Source organism: Ascidiella aspersa, chromosome 4 (assembly GCF_963924565.1).
Source record: "Ascidiella aspersa chromosome 4, kaAscAspe10.2, whole genome shotgun sequence".
Lineage (NCBI taxonomy): Eukaryota > Metazoa > Chordata > Ascidiacea > Phlebobranchia > Ascidiidae > Ascidiella > Ascidiella aspersa.
This window is the reverse complement of record NC_139450.1, coordinates 31,490,749-31,517,627: the sequence shown is the minus strand read 5'-3', so window position 1 is coordinate 31,517,627 and position 26,879 is coordinate 31,490,749. Positions and strand designations below refer to the sequence as shown.

Below are 26,879 nucleotides of genomic sequence, written 5' to 3'. Positions count from 1 at the left end.
GCAAAGGAAAAAAAAATTTAGGGGTCCACGGTAAAAAAAGTTTTAAGAACCCCTGGTCTACAGTATTTGAAGCGACCTGCTCCTTCGGGAGTCCCACTTACCCACAATCCCAATCGGTCGACTGGTCTCTGTACCGACCTCGCTAAAATAGGCGATACATGTTATCGTTTATATATTGGGCGTTTGAACCCCCCGTTTGCTATGTCGTGTTTAAAAGACACAAAAAATGGCGTAAAGAGCTAAAAATGCGTTTCATAAATTTGAATATTATAAAGTAGGCTGCCATGATACGCGCGGCTTTGAGCTGTAAATACTACTTAAACGGGTTTTGTATTCGTTCGTAAGCTATTACCACAATATTATATTCGTTTCGCACTTTTCAACTAGTTTGTTTGGTGAAGAAAACAGGGTTATGTGTTACGACTCACGCGGTGTACGTTATGTGGCTGTGGCTTTCAAGGCCAGAATTATGATGCGCGCCAATATAAATAACATTTAGTTTGTCATCGTATGCCAACGACTATACCTACAACTGAAAATCAGTATGACGTAAAACTTAGCAAGTTTGGAGAATTGCTTGACTGTACTCTGCCAACCTACATCCAACTTTAGCTGTCTTGCCTTGAACTAGCTTTAAAGAAAAGATTGTAAAAGAATAAACAGTCACATTGAACACAAACTAAGTAGAATAATTTTGTTATTTGAGCGATGAAAAATGTTCTAAACGGAAGGCATGAAAATTTAGGAGATGACGTCACAAAGTTACGCTATAACGGAAGTTTAAAACAAAAAATGTAACCTTAGAAAACCTTTTGCACAAGTATGCAACTAAAGTCTGAAATTAAATACATTCAAGAATATGGGGGATGACCTGGTGAAAAAAGGACATGGCCTGGTAAAAAAGAACATTTTTTAAAGAGTTGCCGTCGGAACATCGTTTCGGTAAAATAACTTCGGAAGTACGCCGTGTTGATAAATAATGTTTTTTGGCCAGGGACGTTCCGGTTTACTTTCAATCTTTATTCTTTCTGATGCACTCGCAATGTCACATAACATTCTTATCTTAAAGATAGTATAAACAATTCTTTGGTATAAATTAGTATATATTTTAGGCGAAATAATATGCTCTAGTGGTCTGGATTAATATGCCATGCAACTTAAAAAACCTTAAGTAAGAAAACAGCTTCTGGCAAATAATTTTTTGTAAAATTGATTGCTTACGTTTTTCAATCTCTTACCTATAAGGTAACTTGACAATGGTAAGTCAGTAGGGTGATATTTTTATTTAAAGGCCAGCCAATCAAATTTCTTATTTATCTTTCCAGCCACGTCGTAGCAAGAAGCCTTTCATTGACAAGAAAAAGTCTGTCACCTTTCAGCTAGTTCATAGGTAAATTGACAGCTTATAATAAAGTGTATTTAACTCTGCTCTTTAGTATTTAAAGGAGTGCCATACTTTTATTGTTCGATCAAGTGATTTATATCATTAAATGTATTTGGTAATATTTTCAATGTCAAGTAATTCAATTTTAGGTATTTTCTTTGAATATTCCGAAAATTTATTTGAAAATGTAAGATTTGAATTTTGTTATAAAAGTGAGTGTCAATCTTGTAAAACATTCACTATATCAATCAACATTGAAAACAAACTATACCAATAATAATTGGAAAGAATGCCATTTCTTAAAAATGATCTTAAAAGCACTAATCATCTAGAACACATAATTGTTAGACTAATTCAGTACTTCTTCATAATTTCATTACTATTCTCAGGAGTCAAAAAGATCCCCTGGCTGCAGATGAAGATGCTCCGCAAAGGGTCCTCGTCCCAATGGAAGGGCAACATCCCTCCGAAAACAGAAATTTTGAAGAAGTTAGTCATATATCATAAAGATATACAACAATCTTTAGAATAAAGGAATTAATCCTTCTCTTTGTAGCGATAGGGAGTAGTTTTCCTTAACTTACCACTGTGTTACCCAACTTGACATCACCATAACTTGTGTACACTAAGGTGTTGCCAACGCCCAGGCGAGTGTGGTGTTTAGCGATTCATTCTACTTTTATACTAGCAGTATCGGAATCACTGTGTTATCTTATCGTTTGTACTGCGATTTGTGAATATATACTTAACGAGCAATACCAACTGAGTGAAGTGGCTCTGTCGAGTTCAAGAAGTTAAGGACAGGTCTTTTAGCGGCTCCTTAGAGGTGTAACTAGGAACGAATAAAAAACTTATGCAGCCGCCGGCTTGCACCCTAAGAGCCAATGCCTACTTACCCGTATCAACTACACAGCTTTTAATCCCTAAATCTTACACCTTTTTTATTTCTGTAAGACGCCGATTGAAAGAGAAGAACGTTGGAGTGAGCAGAGAATTTATGGAGTTCAGTTTGATGACGATTACAACTATATGCAACATATGAGGGCACCACAGGATAAAGAAATAGCAATTTTGGTACCAAAAGAAGATCATAGAGGTAGTGTTATTAATTAAATACATGTTGTTACTTTTTATTGTGTTGTTACAAGGGTCTTTTTCTTGCATTTTTACCTCTGTGTGTTTTCCATATATTGTACTATGAGCTTTTGGTGTCATTCACCCTGAAGAAGGCGACTTGCATAGGTTGCCGAAATGTCAGTAAAGAATTACAATTACCAGAGGAGCTGTTTTTGAATTATATTACTATGCCTGGTAGCAACAGTTTTTTTAGAGGGAGTGTTTTCCGTGAATATTCATGTATGTAATATCTGTCTTTAGACATTTTTTCGTCACTTATCACACATAATAAATTAATAAGCACTGTTATCTGGAGCAACTGTATTTTATTTCAGTCAGCTTTGAAATGCAACCAATGGATGGAAATGAAGAAGTGACTGAGATTACAAGAGAAGACGACACCATTCTGAGGTTACCTTCAGTAGTCTTCGGTTCAACAACAGAGGAGAAAATTGGAATGTTACATCGCGCCATACCACCGAAAGGTAACAAAACATTAAATTTTCTTTCTTAATTGTGATTGAAAGTTGATGTCTTTATCAGTTAACGGTCAATAAACACAATGATGGTTACAACAACTAAGTTACTTAATTCGAAAGTATACAATAAACAAAGGTTACCACGCTATATTCAACACAAAACAAAAAAACTTACGCCGCAACAAAAGTACCTCTGTTTACACTCAACAAATCACATCTAAAATGAAGGACATAAACAAGATACGTTTTTGCTTGAGGCGAAGTGCGACACTAGACACAGTGTTTATTCAAATAATACACTAATCCTTCTTAAAGCCGCACACCCTGGTTTAGATAGTGTATGTCTCCTTGTTTCCTTCTATCTGAAGTCTGCCTCCGCATTATAATATACACTTCTAATCAGTGCCTTCTCTCTATGTTGAAAATGAAAAGAGTTATTCGAAACGTTCAAAATGATACATACTTCTGGGCTTTGAGATATTCTTATTAAGTCTTACTACAACCTTTATGCTCCAAAAACTATAAGGTTGCGATTTATGACTATGTATTTTTTCAGGTCCGCAGCCAAGTTGGGATCCTGACATCGTTGCAGGATTGGAAGAAGATTTCAACTTTGAAGACCCAGACAACCTCCTTGAGGATAATTTCATTATTCAAGCCAGTCAGCCACAACATAGGTGAACTTTACTGTGCGGTTAATGCCAAACATTAGATTTTTTAACAATTCCAATAAAAAATATATGTAGGGATTTTGGAAATGACTTAAGTCCAGTCATTAGTAAAAATAACTAGTCAAGTCAAAGTTCAAGTCATCATTTGCCCTAGTCATGTCAATTGTAAAAAAATAAGTTAAACTATTAAAATTGGTAAACTTGAAGATAATGAGCAATACCTAAACTAAAATAACCTATATAACCAGCTAATTGAAAATTGAAAGAGATGTTAAATCAAGTTATTTAACCTAATGACTCAATCATACTTAAGTCAAGTCATAGACTTAACACAAGTAATTTGTCCCAGAGACTTTTTGTACTGAATTTACTGAAAGTTATTTTAACACAGTGACTTAAGTCAATTCATTACAGCACTGATAAATGCATATCTAGGTTACAAAGTTTTAAGCTTAAAAGCCATATATGAAATAACTGTCATATTGATGGGCTTCCATTCGATGAAAAGAAAGGGTAGTTGCTTACCATTAGTGCGATACATTTACCACTGTGTCAATGTTTTTTTTATACTTTTTAAAGCTTCAATACAAAAACCATTCTACAATGAAATTAACAAAAGTTGAAAATGTTGCCATTGACATGTGTTATACCAGTTAGGTTTATTAAATAATTACTCAGAATATCCAATTGTTTGTTTTAATCCCATTAGAAAATCATTTACATACTAAAACTGAATAGTTACTCCTAAATCAGATTCTGTGTTTCATTATCATTAACTTTTTGTTGTAAATCATTTCTTCCCTGAGGAATCTAATAGGTAGCAGGATTTATTGAGCTCTATCAATTGTGTAGCAATATAAGAACTAAACAGGTAGCACTTTTATTTATTTTCGATGAAATAGTTTTACTATTTCAGAACAACCCCAGAAGAAGAAACAGATGGTGAAAGTGAAGATGACTTTTCCAGTGAGTTTGGTGACGATGATGATGAAAGTTACTTTTCCGAGGAAGAAACCAAGTCTCGTTTCACCAGCTACTCGATGACGTCATCCGTAATGAGAAGAAATGAGAATTTAAGTCACCTGGATGACCGGTTTGAGAAGGTACGACAACTTTAACATAGTTCGGCCATTTTACTTTAAGAGTCTACTGCTGCAGCATGCACATGTTGCGTCCCTATGGTGCAGTAATTATTGGTTTGAGTTGGAATTGTCATTGTATTCTTCCCATTAAACCTTGTGTGCTTTTCATTTATGTGTACAACTGAACTTTAACGCCCATGAATAATAAACCTTCTAAATAAGAGGAACACAATAGACGAGTTTTGCTAGTGCCCAAATTAAAAGTAAACAACTTTTTCGCCTTATGTTTTTTTTTGGTAAACTAATGTTTTATTTTTTTGCTTAACTCCTTTTTTGTTAACCAAGTGATGAAAAAATCGTCAGGAAAATGTTTTTTTAATATTAATTATTGATTGTTCATGTAGTTTTTTGAGAGCTATGATGACGAATGTATTGGTGATCTCGCCCAAGTTGAAATCGATGGGAACATTCCGGTTGATGAATTGGAACAAAAGCAGGAAATCAAAATGCTCTTGGGGATCATTGAAGAAAATGAGTAAGTGGTTTTTGCAAAATAATTATTTCTATTAAGCGATTACTTTAAAATAATAATATCACAGAATTTTGGAGTTTTTGTCACCCCAAATAAAGGCCCTTAGGGGGGCAGACCCCAGAAACCCAAAACTGCATCTACATTATGCCCACCCTGCGTCTTGCCTGAAATTTTAAAACTTTTTACTAAATCTACAAAACTAAATTTGTCATGAAAACAGTAATTTAACATAGTTATTTAACATAAAAATTTAAAACTGACTAATTTTGAAAAAAAATCCTAAATGTTTAAATAACGATTTAATTTAGGGAGCCGGAAGACATGCCAGAAAAGGAAAAGTGTCTACTCTTGCATACCGCCACAAATGAAGATGACATGGTTCCAATTGTAAAAGAGGTTGAAAAGGAAAAATGGGATTGTGAATCAATTTTAAGTGAGCTCCTTTTATTTTGCCCTACCATTATTATTGGAAGTTTATTTGAGATTTAAATTCGTTTTTGCTCACCCAGGTACGTATTCAACGCTGTACAATCACCCAAGACTAATTGAGGAACCGAAAGTAAGTGTATTTTGTTCTGTTGATAAGTTAAGTAGTTTTTTTCTTTTAGAGAGTTATTCTTGTAACAATTCACAAGGTGTGACATAGTGCAATTAGGTTAATAATTTAAAAATTTTGATGTAAACGTTTTTTCGCGGGTCTTAAGAATTCAATATTGTTCCGAAACTCGCTAATAACTTATCACACGGTATTGTCACTGTAATGATATTTACTTATATGAAGTGTTTGTTGATGAAGACAATAAACCGTTTCTTATTAGTGATTTGTGATGCAAACTAACTATGTCACTCCACTTACCGGAAATAATGTCCGATTTATAAACCTTGAGGCGTATCTGATGCTCTAACTAGCTAGTTCTAAGCATGATTAGTTTCTTAAAATGCCAAAAATTACCACAAAACCACAATGAAAGGCCTTGGACGCTTGGAGCCTTTTTTACTCAACATTGCTCTAACTAACTCAGAGGTGGGCAATTATTTTTGACAGCGGGTCGCACAAGAAACAGAAAATGTCTAGGTTCGCCTGGCAAAGAGGAATTTCGCATACACTTAATACAAAGTATAATTCCCTTTAAAATATACTTTAAATATGCTTGTTTAGACAAGCTGGTAAGAGTAGGAATAGGTGAGGACTGAGGATGCCTTACAAGAGTAATGTATTTAATAAAATATTCACAAATCAAGGTAAAAAATCTTAAAGCTTAATTTGCATAAAAAAAACTATATCTAACAAGTTAAATTGTTTCAGAAAATTAAAATTTCCGAACGAACGGGGATGCCAGTACAAGAAAAGCGAAGACTGACTAAAAAACAGGTAACTTGTTTTCCTGAACGTGGGTTTGCCATCATACAACACCAAATTGCTTTTTAATCTCTATTGTTTGCCTGATAAAGCTTGCTCAACTAAACGAGCCAGAAGAACCCGATGAAAGCGAAGAAACTCCTGCAATTCACATACGAAATAAAGACGAAAGCAAAGAGGAAAAATCATTGAGAAAGAAGGCAGTAAAAGAGGCTCGGAAGGTTGTGATATATAATTTGATACACAATAATACTAAAATATTTTCTGGCGTTTTCTTAACGACGAAACCGAATATAGTGTTAAAAAAGAATAATGCCTTTTTTTAATTTGCACGAAACTATGGATTTAAAAAATGTTGTACTTTTAGCTATAATTTGCAACGACCTTCAATTATAACACGTTGTCGGGTTCACAAATATGTTTACGAGATCACAAAATAGTAACGGTTTAATACATAGTTAAACCCAATAAACTCACTAATTATGTTTTCGAGATTCCAAGTACGAAAGCTTTAATACATAGATAAACCCAATGCACTCCTTAATTATGTTTGCGAGATTCCAATTATTGAAGGTTTATAATACCTAATAACCCCCCCAAATCGATCCAGGCAGTAACGACCCAAACTGATACAGTCCTGCGGTTCGCATACACCCCAGGCCGTTATCCCAACACACTTGTGTATTTTGCGACGCGCAACAAAAAAAAACAACCATAAAAAAACGCAACAGGAACGTCGACAAGAGAAGAAGGCTACGAAACAAGCTTTCCAGACGGAAAAGACTCGACAAAACAAAGAGGCGCTCAACCTCCGTCAGAACCTGAGCGGCCTTCGTATCACGTGATCACGACGGAGCTGCGAGCCACTCTTGCGCCGCCTGGTGGACGCGCGTGGTGGCCGTTCCGTCGATTTGCGACTTGAGAAAGAGCGAGATGTTGTCGATCGCGATCTCCAGCCCGTTCTGCACGCCCATCATCATGCTCGTGTTGTTCTGCGAATAGCATCGAGACACCGCGTTGTTATACGCCAAATAAAAGGAAAGGGTCTCACACGCGCTGGTGATTTATATTGTGGGCTTATACGACTGCTACGTTCATAGATTTGAAAATATGTCATTTTACTTGGTATTTTGACATTGAAAGTGTTATTGGCTGGACCAGGGTGGTTTAAACCCAGGCATGCGAAGCTGTTCGACGGGACGCTACGAACAACGTTGACTGTCATAATCCAGCCCAGAAAGGAATGCCTTTGATTTCTAGTGCAGCCCACGGCGGTAAGTCCATAGTGGGGAGGTTTGAGACTGCGTAAATGCGAATTTCTTTTGCCTTTTTAAGTATGCTTAAGATTTGGGTGATTATGTTCAGAAGACGGACTTCTCTTATGCTGCTTCTTGGTTCGACTTCCAGTTTGACATACAAATTAGCAGCTCTATAATACCATGCTTTGCAGGTGTTGTTTACTTATGACTGACCCTAGTTTTTCACACCCTAGTGAGTTTCGTCATATATATAGTGTTTGGTCACCCTCCAGGTCGTTTCGTAAAAAAACAAACAACGACGCAATTTGGGGTAGCTTCTGACCCTTTAACCACTGTTGAAGTTTAAACCTAGTGCACATTAAGTATTCGCAGATTCACCGGGCAAGTGCCTGCCCTGCTTGCATCATTGATCGACCGATTCGGTGAAGTCTGCGATGGCTTACGGTGTACTAATTATACGTAAGCCGTAATCGTTGGTCAAAAATCAACCTCAGAAGGACTAGGTCACAGTTAAACACATAGGTGTGTGTATCTAGCGCCCCCCAGTTTGACTTATTAGGTGCTAATATAAGAAGGTTTTGCTACATCTTGGAGTAGTTACTGTTTAATATTATATTATTATCGAACTGCAAACAGTAAAACAATAAAACTCAATAGAGCAGATTTCATTTGATCACCCAATTTCTATATGTTTGGCTGATTTCTATCTTGTTTTAATCTACTTACCTGTGACTGAACGTAGAACTTGGTCAACCCCGCTTGGTTGAATTCTCCGCGATCGTGGTAGTATTGCCGCAAAGCCGCGTTTAACTTTTCCTGGAGTTTCAGCAGCTAAAATAAAAATAATTCAATTGCAGTATTGTTTAAGTTAACGCACGAAAAAATATGCCGTGTAGGGCTGCGGAGTCGGTTAAAAATAACCCCGAGTCTGGCCAAATGTGCAATTTAATCGATTCGTCGAGTCCCGAGTCCGGCTCCGCCTGTATTCCACCACTTAGATAACTAAATACGGTGGCTATTCAGAAATTCACTTATAAGGTTTGATACAACTCATCCACTTAAAACATTGTTGGAAAATATCCACCATATGCTATTCCGCCTTTACAATTTGCGTCCATATTAGTTTTAAAACTTGGTAATACGAACGTGGGAATCGGGTAGTTTTGCTCGAGTCCAGAGTTCGACTCCAGCAAAACAAACTGACTTCGTCGAGTCCCAAGTCCGAGTTCGACCCCACAGCTTGTAAGGCTTTGGATAGCGAAATTCAGATACATATGTTCAGTTGTTCACATAGGCGTGCGATTTTCAGTAAAGTGCACAAGATGACCAAAAATTGTATTCCAAACAACTATTACCTGTTTGTGGTCTTTGATACTTGCTTCTAACTTGACTTTGACGTCGTACATGTTCATAAACCGGTTCTTGAGATCGATCTGCTGGCTCTGCAGTTCCCTGAAACAATTGGTGTTATCTGATATTTTATTTTGTTACTAGTTCCCAACGGTAACTGCTGTTTGATACAGTTGGGTAAATAACGTTAAGAAATACCAAGGCTCGAACCTGCTACACAAGTATAGCACTTTACATATATTATTTTATCATTCATAGCCTACTGCAAATTTGTATATTTTTTTTGCTGGCACCCAGTTAAAAACCACTGCGTTGGACCAGGGTCGCTGATAGTGATACAAATCCTGTACCATTTAATACATGTTTTTGCTTAAAACAAATGACTGAGTTACTTTTTGTAGCTTTGTTCTCTAGTAAACAAAACAGACTTTGTCCAACAGTACCCTTAATTTGGCCCTGCGTTAAGGCTGGTTTACACTAGACGCGTCTAGTGTTAACGTAAAACGTTTTTTGAAAAACGCTTTCTGTTGCGGAAAGTTATAATAATTCAACTTTGACGCTTTCGAAAATTTACCGTTAATGCTGGCAACGTGTTATAATGTGTGAACTGGACGACGCTGTGAACCAGCCTTTAGGCTTACCACATACGAAGAAAAAATACCCTCTGGCTACTAGTCAACATACCCTCTGGCTACAAGTCAAAATTCACCTGTACTTTTGTGCGACCATGATATTGGTTGCTACTTCCTTCTGGACATTTTTTTCTAGATTCCTTCTAATCTTTATCCTTTTCTCCATCAAATTTCCGTGCTCTTTCTTGCGGTCTTCCAGGCGTGCTAGTACCAGAAAACAAACAATTTTTCCCTCGCACCTATATAGAAACTTTGTTCTGTTCTTTTAAATGTAATAAGAAGAATATCAAAGCCCATACAGAAGTTGGTATCATTTTGAATTTTTAACATTTTTTTAGATGCTTGTTCATTAAAGAATGAACCCCGCCTTAGTCTACGTAGAGCCAAAACAGTTCTAGGGATGTCCGATAATATCGGATCGGAGCCGATACCTGATGCCAAGTGGAAGTATCGATACTCGTTCGATAATAATAGGGTGGTATCGTAACCGATCCGATACCAATATTGATATAGTAATTTCAGCAATAATTTTTGATCGAAAGCAGCGATTCTACGTTGAAAGATCAGTACAAAGTTTGGACCGGTTAACAGCTGGACCTAACTAGACTTCTTTACGCTAAAGCAAGTTTTTTAAAACCTGGAAAACTTGGCCTTATAACGTTTCATTTTATTATTAACGTTCTTGTTTGAGCAGAGTAATGACGTCATTTGGTATCGGAAAAAAAAGTCCAGTATCATTCTTAGCATTGTCATAGAAATACTCGGTTAATAACGAACTAAAACCTGCGGATTACCAGTAGCTTCTTCGAGCTGTTGCTGTAACTTTTTGTTCGTTTTTTCGCTGGTCTCAAGTTGAATGTCGAGCTCACCCAAATCCTCCCTGAAAAAATGCAACCGGGCCTTGGCATGCTTTCTCAACAATAAGGAGAAGCTAGTTAATTTCGCTTCTCAGAAATACCAAAGGATTGTATATAAGACAAAATAATACACTAAAACCGGCGCACGTGAAAAAGGTTGTAAAAAACACGATTAATAGATACGCAAGTGACCACGATTTTAAAGGTGCCTCAGTATTTAATGGAATAATTCCAGTTGATCAGAAGACTCCGACCTCAATAGTGGCCTGTTTTTTTCTTTCTTAATGTTGGTTTTGATTAATTTCGACGAAAAATATCTTGTGTGGTTATTGTTTATATTTTGAACGGCACATATAAGGCCAGAGGCGTAGCTACATATGTCCCTGGGCGCCAAGGTACAGGGGCGCCAAATGAGGCTTACAAATGCCAAAATGAGGCTGCTTCTTCTTTAAATAGAATGTTCTATTAAAATTTTAACTCTTTTTCCAGATAAAGAAAGGTATATTATGTTAATGTAATAGAAAATGTGATTCAACATGGAGGAGGGGCGCCAATTTTATAATTTGCCCCCGGCCGCAAAATACCCTGGCTACGCCTCTGTATAGGGCACCAAATTCTTAAATTCTTAGGGCCTTTTAAAGGCTTGGTCCGCCCCTGGCTAAAGACATAAGCCTAACAACAGACTTTTTTGTTGTTACTTTAATTTTGCGATGTTGGCCTCAGCAGTTGTGATTCGCTTTTGCATCGCATTCTGCGACACAGTCATGTCCCTCAGCTTCTGCGTCATCTGAGATTCCTCCATTTCCATTTCCTTGATCTTTTCCTTCAGCGCCATTTGCTCTTCCTAACAAAAATATCACAATTACATTTCACCGAGCATTCGCCAATCAAACAAGCCTCTTCATAATGGTGCACGACCAAATTTTCCTGTCAAAATATTCCATGCTGATAAACACCTAAATTGTTTGGATACGAAATGTGTACGGCCAGTGTTGTAAACAAGTCATTTTTAAATTAATAAAGTCCTAGTCAAGTCATTTGTTATGTAACTTAAGTTCAAGTAGAGTCTATTTAAATAAAAAATAAGTCCCAGTCAAGTAATTATTAGAGCAAGTTATTCCAAGTAAGGTCCTTTTTATAAAAATTAAACGTCAAACTATTAAAATTGGTAAACTCGTTCAAATATATGTATAATAAGTAACCTACCAAAACGCTACATAAAGCAAGCAATTTATTCGAAGTGCAAAAATTGAGATAAGTTACCCAGCAGTCTTATAAAAATAATGTCAATAAATCGCTTCATTTTTCCCAAGTCAATTGTGCAAAAAACTTAAGTCAAGTCAAGTCATTTGAAAAGATTGATTAAGTGCAGTTAATTCAAGTCATTGACTTAAGTCGTGAGTCGTGACAAAAAATGGTACGTGCACTAAACGATAACACAAATCTATATACCGTATAAAGACTCAATCCCTCTCAAATCTTAAATACGACACTTACTGTTTTCACGGCGTCAAAATTCGTAACCCTTACCTGCAACTTTCTTTCGACGGGTTCTATTTCGTGTTTTTCTTGGGACAGTGTTTTCTCGACTTCCTCGTGTTCGACGTTCAGGGCGGTGAGTTTAGAGTTGAGGTCAGCAACAATCTGCCAAGGTGCAAAATACCTTAAATAAACCAAGCAACTTTTATCGCTCGATGTAGTTTACAAATATGCACCTGAAATCTTACATTAAATACATCCAAAAAAATAGCGAAACAGCCTGTTGCAAAATTATTTTTCCGGAGCCCAGTGTTGCCTTATTTTCACCACTTTTCTCGTTATAAATGAATTCAGAAAAAAAGGTAAAGCGTCCAACCACGGATGGTTGAAGCAAGATACAAACCTGGCACAGTTGTATGCGTTATGCAACTTATCTAGCTCCGCATAGATTTAATGGCAACTATATTTGCAAAGCCGAAACATCGGCGATAATATTATTTCTTTGCTGGAGAAGTCGCCTTAACCAAGTAGTATATTTTTATCTCCTTTTTTCTTTGTGTGATTTTACTTTGCGCCCTGATGGCTTTGTGTGTTAGTCCCTGACGAAGGCTTGCCGGATAGTAAGCCGAAACGTTGGTTAAAGAAATGTAAGCCAGAGGAACTTATTTTAAATATACTATGACTGGTAGCAACAGCATATTTACAAACAAGTAGTCTAGGTATAAGATTGCTCCGAACCAAAGTGAGTCGGACTCGGGACTCGAGGAGTCGGTTTGTTTTGCTGGAGTCGGACCGCGACTCGAGTAAGACCACGTAAGACTACCTGAACCTCGAGTCTGATGTGCGCATGCGCAGTAGGCCTACCCAGTTTTAAACCTGATATTGCCGCCAAATGTAAATTGCCAAGGCGGGATTGCATATGGTGGATATTTTCCAACCATGTATTGTGAGTGGATGAATATATAACCCCTATATAACATTTTCATGCAACGTAACGTTGTAACAAAACGCCATATCACAAAAGGATTTAGTATTTGCAATTTTCAAGAGCACGACCCTGCGACTGGCCAGAATAATGTTTCATCGGCGCAGAATAATGTTTATCGCAGTTTAAACAGAGGACAAATATTTCACTGGCTTGGCAGCAATGAAAGCCATAAAAAGACTTACCACTTGAGTTTTTGCGTGCTCCATCTGAAGAGCACCTACTTCATTCGAAGCTTTATCCACCGCGTTCTGGGTTTCCTCCAAAGTCTTCTCAACCTTGAGTTTCTTTTTCTTGTTTTCTATGAAAAAGGCAAAGAGCTTTCATAACCCGTGTGTTGCAATCAGAATACTCTACTTTCTTTTAAAATCATCTACTTACTTAGAAAAAAACATGAGATATTTGGCTTTGTAAGATACATGAGCTATGTTGATTCAAGAAAAGCATTGTAAACAAGTCATTTGAGAAATAACTTTAGTCCAAGTCAATTTTTTTAACTAAATAACAATTTGTCATAAAAAATGAACGTTAAGGTTAAACTATTAAAATTTCCAAACTTGTTCGATTATTAGAAGTAACTCAACTTAAAAAAACAATAACAAAAACAATAAACTGTTTTTTGACGTTTAATTACGGTTTTCATATTGATGCACAATGAGTGATATTATCTAACGTTATTACAAGTAATAATCTAATGTTCTAGAACCTGTGACAAAACTTTGTAATCTCTATGCGCTTACCCGTTTTTCCTTTAACGAGTGCGTTCGAGTTTTGTACTCGTTTCGACTCTAGGGCAGTTCGCTGTCTCATTTCATCGTTTACTTGTTTCCGCAGGCTCTCCGAAGATTGCTGTGAAAAGCGTATTTCGATTATTTGTGGTTAAACTCTTAAGTAGACATATGTATCTACTTGTGTATATGGTTTTGGTAATTAATGTCTTACTACAAGCAAGTAACGATTTGTCGGATACCCCTTTTTCTAGTGTTTAGTAGTGCACAAAAACGTGATACACCAATATTGTAAAAAGTTTATATTAAAATATATTACGACCAACTTTTAAATGCTTTTAACCCGCAAAATATGAACACGAAGTAAATCGACAAATTGCGAAACGCAGTAGACCACTACAAATTAGAATTTCTTAAACTTTTTTACCCAATTATTTTGATCGTGTGGACCAGGGTCGGCATGAAATTATTTGTGATTATGTCATAAATTTACGACATAAAACAAGTGGACTTAAGAAACCTGCTATTTTCGGTCCAAAATGCGAAACTGAAATGAAGTCTGAATACATTTAAGCATAAGGAGAAGGCGCTTTTTCGAATTCAACTATTTTCTTTTGAAAATATTTGTCGATTTCTCAAATTACATAACAAGGTTTGAATTAAGCTCTCACGGAGCCCTTAATCAGTAGGCCTTCGTGGACCCCTAGGGGCCAACAGTTTAAAGAAACCCCTACCACAGTTTAAGAAAACTTAAATATAGGGATGTACCGTCGTCAGACAAGGACATTTTTTCATCAAAGAAAACCTACATGGGTAAACTTTTATCATGGATGTATTCATATTGCCACAGCTTATAGTTTAAAATCTGCTGACAAACCTTCAGGGCGTCCTCCAAGGCCTGTGATTTCGATTCTTCTTTTTCCAGTTGAGCTGTATAACAGAAAGGTATAGACGGCACATTTAAAGCAATATTAATCCAAATGGAGGACCACAATGTAAGCTTTTTTATCATTCGTATTTAAAAAAAAAACGAAATAACCGGAAGCAGAAAGATTAACACATACAGTACAGACATTTTTGACCGGTGGAAAAATGTATTCAATTTCCACATCATAATGTTCTCTACTGTCACATATGTATTATTACATTATTACACGGCGGGTTTCCTTTAAAAGGTTTTTTTGATGCTAACGTATCTGCGCTACCTGCCCTTTACCCACGCTTTAATTACCGTGTGTGGAACAAGCAAGGCGATAAGTTCTTCGTGGTAAGCTTGCTTAGTGACAAGACAGCAACTACCATACAGGGATGAAAAAAACGTTTAAAATCTAATAAACAGTACCAACTACCTTCATACCACACTAAATTATTAACCGTAAAAATAATGTATCAATCTGCTATCAATAGTAATATGAGCGTACTAAACTTTAAAACTCGGGCTGAAAGAACGTGTTAAATTTGAATGTCATTAATTAGACATCAATTTACAAAATGTTTACTCACTATTGAGCTCAATGTTGATCATTGCGATGTTGGTGACTTCGTCGCTGGCGCTTTTCAGCTGAACTTCGCACTTTTCCGACTCTTTGATGTAACGTTCGATCTCACGCTCTGACTTGGCCACAGCTTTGTCGCTGCACAACCGAAGGAGGTTATTAAATATGCTGTTGCTACCAGACATTGTATATACTGAAAAGAAGTTCTTGTGGTATTTATTGGTTAACCGAAATAAATACCAGATGAACTTATTTTACGAACTTATATAGGCCCAACTCGTCGTATACTAATCAACTCTGGAAGTATCGCCAACTCATGGTCATTCTACTAGATACGGCTTATAAACCACCGGCTTGAATCACTGTGCTATTATATCGTGTGTTCTGAGATTTGTGAATATACACCTAACGAGCAATATCGACTAAGTTAAGTGACTTCAATAAGTTAAGGACAGGTATTTTAGCGGCTTGTCCTATGAAGTCCGATATACAAGAAACTTGTAAAAGCAGGCGCCAACGGCTCACTTAGGAGCCAGCGCCTACTTACCCGTAGCAAATACAGCTCTTAATCACACCCTCATTCGCCAAAACACTCACCAAGTCTTAATGTCCTCGTTCATGTCCTCGATGTCGTACTTCATATCGCGGTTGGTCTCCTGAATTTGCCGAAGCTCGCGTAAGCTGTCCTTGTACTTGGACTCCAGGTCGTTGATCTTGTCGCGCATTTGCCTGTGCTGGAAGCGAAATCGGTCGACGTTACTTACTAGTTTGAAGGCCATAATCGCCAATGAAACACATTATATTCGAGACTGCCAACACAGTGTAAGACCCAACACAGTGTGCGGCTCCTATAGCACTTCGGACACTTCCAAAGACATGTTTATATATTTAATTTCATTTTTTTGAATCACGAAAAATAGCCGCTTTACTAAACTAACATGGTTACCCTTTAACAATTGTCCATGACTGGACTTTTTTTTTCATTATTGCATAAAATTTCCGTTAAACCAAAGAACACAGCCCTTTGTTCAAAATCACTTAATAAGTACCCGAGTGAAGGACTCCACTAGGTTTAGGTACTTATTTTTTAAATGTTAATAACCGGTATTGTTACTTAAATTAGCTATATATATACATGTATATGAGAAAAGTTGTGGACAGCGCAATATGTATGGAAGGGAGTTGCATTTCTTGCAACACTTCGGATACTCCACATTTTATTTTACATTTTTGAGAATTAAACTTATAACAAGACAATCAGTTAGGCCTACATACCGGAATTGTCATCTAAGAGACAAGAATAACAAACAAAAACAAATATGTGGTACATCTTGTCCGGACTCGAACACAGTTTTCTAACAAAAATATATTACAAAGTAGAAGTAAATCGCCAACCGTGACTTGAATTACTACATTGATTGTGTAGGTATCGTATGGGCGCCGACACTTAAACAATATCCGACAAAAAGCGTTGCAACAGCCTGTCATTTAGCATCTGCTCAGACCTATTAATACTGCACATCCCTTACAAACGATGAGTACTCACCATTTCCTCCATCTCGGCTTCAAGCTGCATCTTCTGCTTGGTCACCTCTCCCGTCTCGTACTCCGCCTGTTTCACCTCATCACGCAACTCCTCGATGCGGTAGATCTCGCGCTGTTCGGCCTCACGTACATCTTCAGTCTTTCTCTGAAGCACAATCAACTCTTGTTCCTGCTGCGCCAACTTTTCCCGGCTCTGGTCGGCCTTCTTTAGGTAGGCCTGGTGCATCGCCTGTGAGTGGTGCAGGTCCTTTCTGCACGATAACAGGAAAGTGAGAGGTAAAACCATAGCAGGGTTTCTTCAAATTTTTCACCGCAGGCGCCTTAAAAAAATATTTTTGCTTGGCGTGGACTAGTGTGGGCAAGGAATTTTATAGATGACCTCGTAAATTGACGTCACAGTACAAATAGACTTCAAAAATCTGATGTTTCCGGTTTAAAAAATGCGAAAGCGTGAGGGAGTCTAAATATACCTTCAGTGCAAAAACGTTTTATTTTGAATTCAACAGTTTTCTTTGAAAAAATGAATTATTTTTAAATATACACTAATATTTTAATTAGGGCACCATGGACCCCCTTGGACTAGTTCACGTACCCCAAAGGGGTCCATGGACCCCAGTTAAAGAACCCCTGAACGATAATGCCGTTTTTCTACCAGTCAATATCCCTCTTTAACCGGACCGTCCTGTTACTTCTTAAATTTGTATGTAAACTGATATTTCAGTTGCATATTTGTGACGATGACCTCCAGTTTCCTAAGATAATTGTTTTAGATGTTTTGTTATGACGTAACCTTGTGACGTAAATCTTAAAAAATTTCTTGCGTTCCAGGAAAAAAATTATCGTTCCGGTAAGAAAACTGTTCTACCTTCACCCCTGATCTGAACCAATATACTATGCCAGTTGTTGTTATCGGTATATGTGTGATGCTATAGGCCGCTATTCACTGCCGACACGATACTAAATTAATCTTAGCCTATTAGCTATGGTTTGCGTTTAAACTTTATGTTTGCAAGTTTGACATATTTTGCTTATTAGACCGCAGTAATGACAAAACGTGGTATTTGATCGACACATTAATGATTTTGCTAGTACCGGGTATCATAAAAAAAGTATCGATCCTCCCTATTAAAGACAGAAGCTTTATTTTTTATTTATTATCTCTGAAATGCCCAGTATATACAGTATTCCCTTACCTTACGGATAATGCACCCAAACAATACCCTAGTAAAAGTGAGTAGATTGGTTATTATGAAATATAATCAGTTTGCTGTTTAACATGTCATTTTCCTATATAGTGTTTTTTAACAGAATTGACTTTGATCATTATTCTAGAATAGATAATTCATCCGCCGATTTGAGGATTTGCGTACTTATATAAATGTCATATTGCAATGCAAAGTTTATAGCACATTTAAAAAAATAATTATAACTTACTTTAGTAATGTCAGTTGGTGTCTGACAGCATTTAGATCATCCTGGGTTTTCCGTTTCTCTTGTTCAGCAGCCTCTTGTGCTTCTTCAAACTTCTGTTCTGCCTTGTCTAGGATTATTTTCGCATCAGACAATTCCTTTAATGGAAAAGTAGTTGCAATGGTATCCTTCAATAGTATTAAGCACTTTTAAGCTAGCTGCCTGCCTATTGTTATTTGTCTAAATTTTTAGAATGCTGAATTTGACATGTGGTCAATGATAATAGCAAAGTGTTTGTCTTTTTTGTAATTGAATTCAACTCTATCTAGGAATTAAAAATGACAAAATATTTCTTAATGGAATGATAATAATTAATCATTCTTAGTATTAGACGTAGTATAGTTGGCTATTAACGTCTGCTTTACAAATCACAACTCACAACATCAGTGCCTTTCTGCAATGTCTTAATTTTCTTCATTGCTTCTTTCTCCATTGTCAGTTTTTCCTCCACTAGGGGGCTTAACACAGAGCAAAAAAATTAACACAAATCACAACCAACCCTTAAAAACAGCCTTACTGCCAGAAAGCAATTTTTGTTATAACATAAATTGCAACATGATTTGACCTTTAGGTGGGGTGTTGAGAAACTATATAGTTTAATTAAAGTCTGCCTATTGTTAATCAATTAGCTTTGTTGTGAATTTAATTTAAGCAAACAAAAGCTCTTTTATGTGAAACAGAAATCATCAAATAGAACAATAAAGAAAAATTGAAGCATTGGTTTGTGACAAAAATACTAGTTTTCTCAGGTTCATGACAAAGGAATAAAAAAAGAACCTAATTTAAAATAATAAACATTAAATCTATGTCTAGCTAACACAATATAACAATACTATTCATCCAAAGCTTCCCAATGTTTTACATGGAACAATTTTTGAATGGAATTTTCTTCTTTTATATAGCATTGAAATGTGTTCTTTTTTATTGACTAGAAATAATATGGGACCACTGATTTTTTTGGGTGCTGATCTAGAGTCCTACCATATTTTTGTCCGGGGGTTTGAATGGCTAACATTATTTGGGTTAGGGTGTGAGTTTGTGTTGTGGTTGGTCAAATCTTTTTATTATTATATTTATTCTCCATATTCGTTTATTGCTTGCAACTTTAAACTCGTTTAATTTCTGTAAAAAGATTGGTAGGATTGGTACATATAGTGAATAACAAAGAATTAAACTGTATAAAAACATTTAATTTTTTATCAAATAGACAACACAGTTAAAGGTTAACATCAGTAAGTAAATCCAATGTAAGTTGTTTAAATTAACATCACAACTAACCAATGCTTTTTGACAAATTTGATGTCCTCCTTAAGGCTAGAATTAAGAACTTGTGCAGCTGCAACTTAGTCCTTGGCCCTTTTTAGCTGCCTTTCCGTAAAGGACACATGCCATTGCAGCTCACTGATATCAAATGCACAAGCATCATGCTCTGCCAATAAATGCGTTGATCATTGTATAAATCATGTTTTTTTTATTTAGTTTTATTGTAATATTTCTTGCTATACTTGACTTCAAATGGTAACAATATACTTTAGACTTTTTTGTCTGAGTCAAAATCAGTCATTTATAAGTTCTAGTTTTAGTTTACACTTATCACTTGAATAATAACTAGAACTTATAAATGACTGATTTTGACTCAGACAAGAAAGTTTAAAGTATATATAGTAAATATGTACACATAAGTTTAGTAGGACTGTTGTGTACCTCAAGGCTAGTTTGGGAAAACAATAATTTTAAGATGCATTTAAAAATGTTAGTGCAAACAAAGATTGGAGGTTTAAATAAATGACCACAACCCCACATGGGTAATCTTTGAATAGACCTAACTCTTATTAGCTGGCATTCGAGAATTAACTCAAAATAAAGACATTGGTCACCATAAAGTAACAACTATCAGTGAGAAAATTATGGCGCTACTTCACTTTTGTGGAAAGTTATGCAAAAAAAAAAAAAAAAATACTGCACACCACAATGCACGTTATTTGGGTTAGGGTGCGGGTTAGCGTTTGGGCGAGAGTGGTTAAGTGTTATTATATTTATTATTAATAATAACACTTGACCCACCCTAACCCAAACAATGTGCGATGCGGTATTTGTATACCATTTTTTTTGGTAATTTTCTACGTACAAAATTATTGTAATTACCTTTTTGGACTGCTGCAGGAAGACAAACCACTCTGCGCTGTGACATTAAATCTATCTTCTGAGATAGATTTTTTAATCTATTCCGTTCTTGCAAAAGAGCTTTTTCTGTTTTAGTTCTGTCATCTTCCAGTCTCCGTAAGAGATCACCAACCTGGTGTAAACATTATAAGGTATATGGGGTGATAATATGTAATACAAAATTGTTTTAGTGTGAAGTATGTGATCTTGGGTAATGGCAAGAAGACCTTTTACGTGAGTTACCTGAATAAGAACTTGCTGTGCAGTAAGTTGGTTCTTGTAGAGACCTTGTGTGTCTTCTTCAGGTTCATCTGAATTGGTATATTCCCAATTTAATCATCATTATATCAAATAAATATACACCATGCTTAAAGTTTTGTATTCTTAAAAATACATTATGCATTTTGTAATCAAAAAGCGGCTTGTGCAGCCTTAGGCTTGGCACTTTACTAACTTTTTAAGTAAAATGGGTAACTTACTTGGAACAAGGGCATTTCCAGAAACAGACAATTGTGCTTCACTATCTGTGTCTTTTTCACTTGTTGGTGAATATTCAATCACGGGTGTTAAAAAACGAAGGTGCTTTTTCACTGATTTTTCTAATAACAAGTAGACACAAAAATATATAATTACATTTTTCAATATTAGTATTAAAAACAAAGTATTAAGAATTTAGTTATTTAAAGAACACATATAACTGCCTAATATTTATATCATAGTTTTCTGATTTAAAAAACATACCCCCGCCTTCCAATTTCAGAATAGGGTGAGTTTGAAGAAGTGTGCCAGAGTCTGTTTCACTAGTTTTGTTGATAGTTCTCTCTTTTATAAGGAGCTGTAAACATACAAAACCGGAATGTTGAGTTGAAACTCTTATAAAAAAATGAAATTATGTATCTTTTGGTCATTTACTTGTATTCTTTGAAGATGAAAAAGTGCCTTTTTAACGCATGGTGATGTCGTGTTGACCAATTCGCAACTTCGTCTCTTTGTAAGTTGGCGTTCCTCATTTTTAGAGTTTTCGTGTATGCCATGATTGTAGGGAACTAAAGTACTATCCGGCATACCGACATATACGCTAAAGGTATTTTATTTCAAGTTTAAATAACATTTAAATAATAAATACGAAGTATAGAAATTTTGTGAAGACAGTTAAGTATATACAGCTTGATTTAATGCCAAATCATGATTGCTTTCATAGCAACCATGTAGCTCTCTGGCGCTCCCCGAGACGTAACGCAAATTTAATTAAACATATTATAATTCCAATACGCAACATGCTTTATGATATACCTTATGTTTGTAGTAATTCTCAAAATCCTTAAATCCGTAGTCCAATTCTTCTAAACTTTTCCATTTCTGATAATATTTAATTTTTCTTTAATATGCAAACACTCAAAAATGTTTACATTTTGTTCTCTAAATACTGCAAATTAAACAGCAAACTACTATTCAAATCCACATATAAAATTAGCTCTTCTAAAGGCCTCTTTCTGGAAACTATTCTCTTCACTGTATAACAGCGGTTGGGACAAGTTATATATTCCAGAAATAATTCTTGCATTCAAGTTCGTTTCATTCCAACGTAGGCTTAAATATTGCATCATACGCATTTATCTTGTTGACCTGAATTTTCGCATTAAACAATTTTGGCGGTCACTTTTTTTAATAAATCAGGCCTAAGTTCACAAGTCAAGTTTAGTTGATTACAGAGCTTTATAAAAGCTTAAAAAATGGCCCACTGGACAAGGATCGCTCCTGCAATGGGGTACCAAGTTATGCCCACAAAAAACAATATTTTGCTATCATTAATTCGGTAAAAACAAACATTTTGACTCTTCGCGCGAACATCTATCTGTACGTTTTTACTAGATTTTTGTCAGTAAATTTATGTAGTCTAAAAGTCATAAGCTCTACAAGGGCAGACTCGTTTAAATTAAACATACTTCTTTTATTTTAAGCAATATATGCGAATCTCTTGTATGGGCTGCGTCAGGCATCGTTCAATATTTAATTTTTTGCAATTTTACTCCAAAAAGTGCTATTTTTTCGCGCTTGGCGTGCCTAGACTGAATTTCATGTATATTTTGCGCAAGAATTAACTTTGCAATGTCATGTCTAAATAAAAGTCGGTGGAGTTTTACGCGATAAAACCATTTTATACTGTTCTCTCAAAAGTGACCACATTTCAAACTAGCTTATTACATACAAGTTGTCGTGTTTTGGGTCGCGAGATGATCACAGAACTCATACAAACATTTATAAGCTTGGTATCGCCCTTTTTAAACGATTGTACTTAAATGCTTTGTTCATAGCAAAACCGACTTATCAAGAATGGTTTAATTTATTCGAAATAGCCTAAAACAGCAGCAAAAAAGTTGCGCGATAGTGGATCAAAGATGTTGTTCCATTGTGTGGTCGGCTATCGTCAATTGATCGTCGCATTCGGCAGTTAAAATGTCGCTATGCCCAGTCATCAAACCGTGGGACATGCTCTTTTGTAGAGAAACGGTAGCGGAGACTATTTCCTCTTCGGGCGACATGATTAGCGGTTGATGTGCAGCATCCACCTTTTTTAGATGTTCAAAACATTTCATTAAAAATAATACTGCACGTAAAATGTCGCTTATACTCCTCAGAATGTACTATTGTTTAATATAGACTAAGGGTTATCAAACTTTTGATTTTTTATGTGGCGGACACCTTGTAATTGTTAATTCGCGAAAAAATAACCTGATAGGAAAATACTTACAATAAAAACTGGAGTAAAATGAAAAAAAAATCCCACGGGCCTCGATTGGGAGAACTGCTGATATACACACCAAAAACTATGATTTTAATTTTATATTCTAGACATGACATATTAATTCGCGATCCCTTACAATAAAAATAACCGGATAGGTAATAAATTACAATAAAAACTCATATTGGCATTCTCTGAAATGTTTTGCTAAGATTCCGGCAATTTTTGAGACTTTTTATCTATTGTAAATGTAAAAATGATTACAAGAGATGTAAATAACAGCTAAAATAAACCAAAATATAAAATTATTATAAGAAAACATTTCAGGTTCACTTTTGGTCCTAAACAGTCGGCTTAGTTTAATGACATTAACACTTACATCAGTCTCGTTAATATCTTGTGGTTTGACCAGAATATTTCCATCGACCATCACTGCTATAGAGTGACCTTGTGATACCAAATGTGCGAGGTCATTCATCTAAAAATACATAAGTATACGATAGAAAAACTGTAACATACACTTTTGACATAAAATCATTTTTCTCAAAAGAACAACTTAACTATAATAAAGTTAGTTCAAGTATTCTATTTGGAAAGATTATGATGAAGATACTCACTTTAATAACTGAATTATCAGAAAACTTAGAACTTCTCGATGTACCCTGGAATAAAACTTGATGTTAATACGACATAACATAATTGTGAAAGAAAATTGTATAATAGTATTTAATTAGGGATTGTTAAAGTTTTGGATAAAATTTTAGCCCTCGGGGTAGTTATGTATTTACCTGAGCAAGTTTTTTTTCGTGGTTTCTTAAATGAACTTTAAAGTTTCCACGATGATTGAAATACCTTCCACAATGTTCACAGGGACCAAACAAATTTCCTTCAGAAAGAAATAAAAAACATTTGTAACTTTACATTGCAAGGTTAAACTGATTATAACCAAACAAAACTACTTAAAATGTCAAATTTAACCAAAATTAAACTGTACAAGTAAGAAAAATTGTGGAGCCAACCATCTATTTCTAACCAACCTGTGTGCTCACGGAGATGACAATTTAAATCACACTTGTAGGCAAAGGTTCTATCACAATGTTGACATTTAAATGGACGTTCTTTAGTGTGGGTTTTCATATGTTCCCTGTAAAATATTGTGAACATGTACAAACCAATGTAGCTTGAGCAAACCAATGTTGGTTAAGCAAGGCTAATATTATGGTTTTAACTTTGCAGATATTTTAGTGGATAACATGCCATAGTAAGAATATCAAAGCCCATACAGAAGTAGTTTTCATTTACACTTTGAAATGATGCGCACAACTATTAAAAATAAGTTGTTCTGGTTTAATCCAAAACCAAATATATAGAATTTTTTCTTCAACTTACCTAACTTGGGCTGTTGTCATGAACGACCGCTCACACACAGAGCATTTCTTGCGCTTTATGCCGGCATGCCAGAGTTTATGCTTGCTTAATGTTGAAGGGTCGGAGAAGGTTTTGTCGCAAATCTTGCACTTAAACGGCCTCTCGCCTAAACAAACAAACAATTTGGTGAAGACTAAAAACAGAAAATTGTGCCATGCTTATTGTTTAAGAAAAAAAAAAGAAAATTGAACTATATTTATTATTGAATGCCTTTAATACTTAATTTTAGGTTAAGTTTTACTAGTATACCATTATAAGCTAAATTTAATTTAATGTTAACAAAAAGATATATCTATTATAAGGTGATGGAATAAAATTATCTATAAAGGGTTATACAGCAAAAACTAAATTGTCTAAAAAAACAATAAACATGATGATATTCAGAATATCTGTGGAGCATAAGGCAAAACTTGAAAAAATTTTTACCTGTGTGAGACCTTTCGTGGATGCGCAAATTATACACGTTGGCAAAGGTGCTTCCACAAACACGACATTGAATTGGTTTATCATTAGTGCTATGCATTTTGATGTGATTCTTTAAGCGTTGTTTGGTGAGCTGCTTGTTGCAGATGGGGCATCGGAACCTTTGTACATGCTGGTCTGTCCTATTTTCTTCAGTCGGCAGCTGTTTGTCACAGATTACAAAAGAAAGTGTGAATTTTTTTACAAAGAGTATATATATATTTAATGAGAAGTACTTACAGCTTCTTCTTCAGCAGTTGATTCCTCGCTAAAATAATACAAATTTTGCTATTGATTACTTCGAAATAGATCAGGCATAACAAACATTCTTTCTTATTACAGTTTTGGATTTCTCTAAAATGCTCTACTTTTTAAAATCTTTGACTTTTCCTTCTTAATAAATTACTTTAATATGAAAAAGAAAGCAAATTCTAAAAAATTGAATTATGAATGGACCCCCTCTCCCCCAGATGCCCTCAAAACTCATTATGTAATATTTTAATGAAGGCCCAAACCTTGATTAAAAAATTAGGTCAAAAACGAATTGTCATGAAATATATTTTTATAAAATTACTTGTTCTCCAGTTCTTCCATATTTATTTCAATAGGAAAATCACATTGAGTTACTTCAACTTCAATCTAAATAAGAAAAATATAAAGGAAATTGATTTAATGATTTTATACAAACTCTGTTTTTTTTCAAACAAATCATTTGGTAAAATAAGCAGAAACAACCTTTTCATCAAGTGTGGTTGGCCTGCTTTCAAAATTTTCCTGTTGGTTATATTGATCACTCGGCTTCACAATAGTGATATTAGATGCTTTGTCCGAATCAAGGGATTTGTTTTCTAAAAACAGTCAAAATTTACTAAATAAAAAGGCAGCATGTATGTAGGTAGCATATCATTTTGTATATATATATTAAAGTCAATTAAGTCATTAAAAGCTTTGTGCTGCTGCATTTTTAGTATGGTACCTTCAATATATAAAAAAACTATACTCCTTATAAATAAACATATAAACATGCTTACCTGTAACTGTCATAATGGAACTTGAATCTAGTTTGCGATTGGCTTCTGTAAATTTTTCGCATAAATCTACAACAGAGGACACTTGTAGAAATGAAGCTGTTGCTTTAACTTGGTCAACATTTCCCATAGTAACACTCAATTTGGATGTATAAATAAAATCAAGAAGAATTTCAAAGTAGGAAGTTTCCACCCCATCAAGATTAATGTTCGGAGTATTGTCCTGAAAAAGTTAAACCTTGTAAAAATGTCACAATAAGCTTAGTTGGTGTAAATATTGGGCAATAACTTACAAATGACAATGAAGAGCCCTCTAAAACAGATCGAAACACTGGGCTATGTGCTGCAAGTAATGCTCTGTGGGCAGGAAATTTTTGGTCTACAACGTAAACATGAAATAATACCACTTTAATGCACTTTTAGGAATCTCTGTACTAATAATTTACCAAAAACCAAGATATTGATGTCTGTGAAAATCCCAAAGTTCCTTTGCTTATTCAGCTCATCCAACGTCCGTGTTGGATGCACCAACGATTGTAAAACCATTCTCGTACTTATATATAATAGTGTCCGTCCTTCAGCGCAATACAATTAGCAATGGCTCGCAACTTAAAATTTATTCAAGAATCG

At 35.4% G+C, this 26,879-nt stretch overlaps 3 protein-coding genes across 4 annotated transcripts; 1 reads left to right on the top strand and 2 right to left on the bottom strand.

Moving 5' to 3' along the window:
• The first annotated feature begins 1,138 nt into the window (after positions 1-1,138).
• LOC146157490 (protein LTV1 homolog) lies at positions 1,139-8,443 on the top strand. Its single transcript, XM_083386784.1, has 13 exons — positions 1,139-1,259; positions 1,326-1,390; positions 1,774-1,873; positions 2,339-2,480; positions 2,836-2,985; positions 3,536-3,656; positions 4,567-4,753; positions 5,137-5,267; positions 5,573-5,697; positions 5,774-5,823; positions 6,571-6,636; positions 6,717-6,845; positions 7,356-8,443. Exons 1-13 carry the CDS (start codon positions 1,257-1,259, stop codon positions 7,467-7,469), a joined length of 1,383 nt encoding a protein of 460 aa, XP_083242910.1. The 5' UTR covers positions 1,139-1,256; the 3' UTR covers positions 7,470-8,443.
• On the bottom strand, positions 6,599-21,739 carry LOC146157489 (uncharacterized). The gene is given in 21 exon segments (XM_083386775.1): positions 6,599-7,616; positions 8,610-8,714; positions 9,239-9,335; positions 9,943-10,069; positions 10,660-10,745; positions 11,421-11,566; positions 12,253-12,366; positions 13,372-13,487; positions 13,927-14,035; positions 14,792-14,844; positions 15,418-15,548; positions 16,008-16,144; positions 16,957-17,206; positions 18,390-18,523; positions 18,805-18,883; positions 19,704-19,854; positions 20,571-20,721; positions 20,832-20,899; positions 21,068-21,187; positions 21,330-21,423; positions 21,501-21,739. Coding segments are annotated over 21 exon segments (2,568 nt in total). The 5' UTR covers positions 21,654-21,739; the 3' UTR covers positions 6,599-7,469.
• A 1,236-nt stretch (positions 21,740-22,975) lies between these two features.
• LOC146157488 (uncharacterized) lies at positions 22,976-26,868 on the bottom strand. 2 transcript variants are annotated; one of them, XM_083386781.1, is made up of 13 exons: positions 26,696-26,868; positions 26,543-26,628; positions 26,253-26,472; positions 25,957-26,069; positions 25,796-25,860; positions 25,462-25,489; positions 25,186-25,384; positions 24,721-24,865; positions 24,369-24,475; positions 24,120-24,217; positions 23,949-23,993; positions 23,711-23,809; positions 22,976-23,158 (listed from the first exon to the last, which is right to left on the bottom strand). In XM_083386781.1, exons 1-13 carry the CDS (start codon positions 26,793-26,795, stop codon positions 22,982-22,984), a joined length of 1,482 nt encoding a protein of 493 aa, XP_083242907.1. In that variant the 5' UTR covers positions 26,796-26,868; the 3' UTR covers positions 22,976-22,981. The 2 variants fall into 2 exon arrangements, with proteins under 2 accessions (XP_083242907.1, XP_083242908.1); XM_083386782.1 differs by having other exon boundaries at positions 26,543-26,604.
• Between the last annotated feature and the right edge of the window lie 11 nt (positions 26,869-26,879).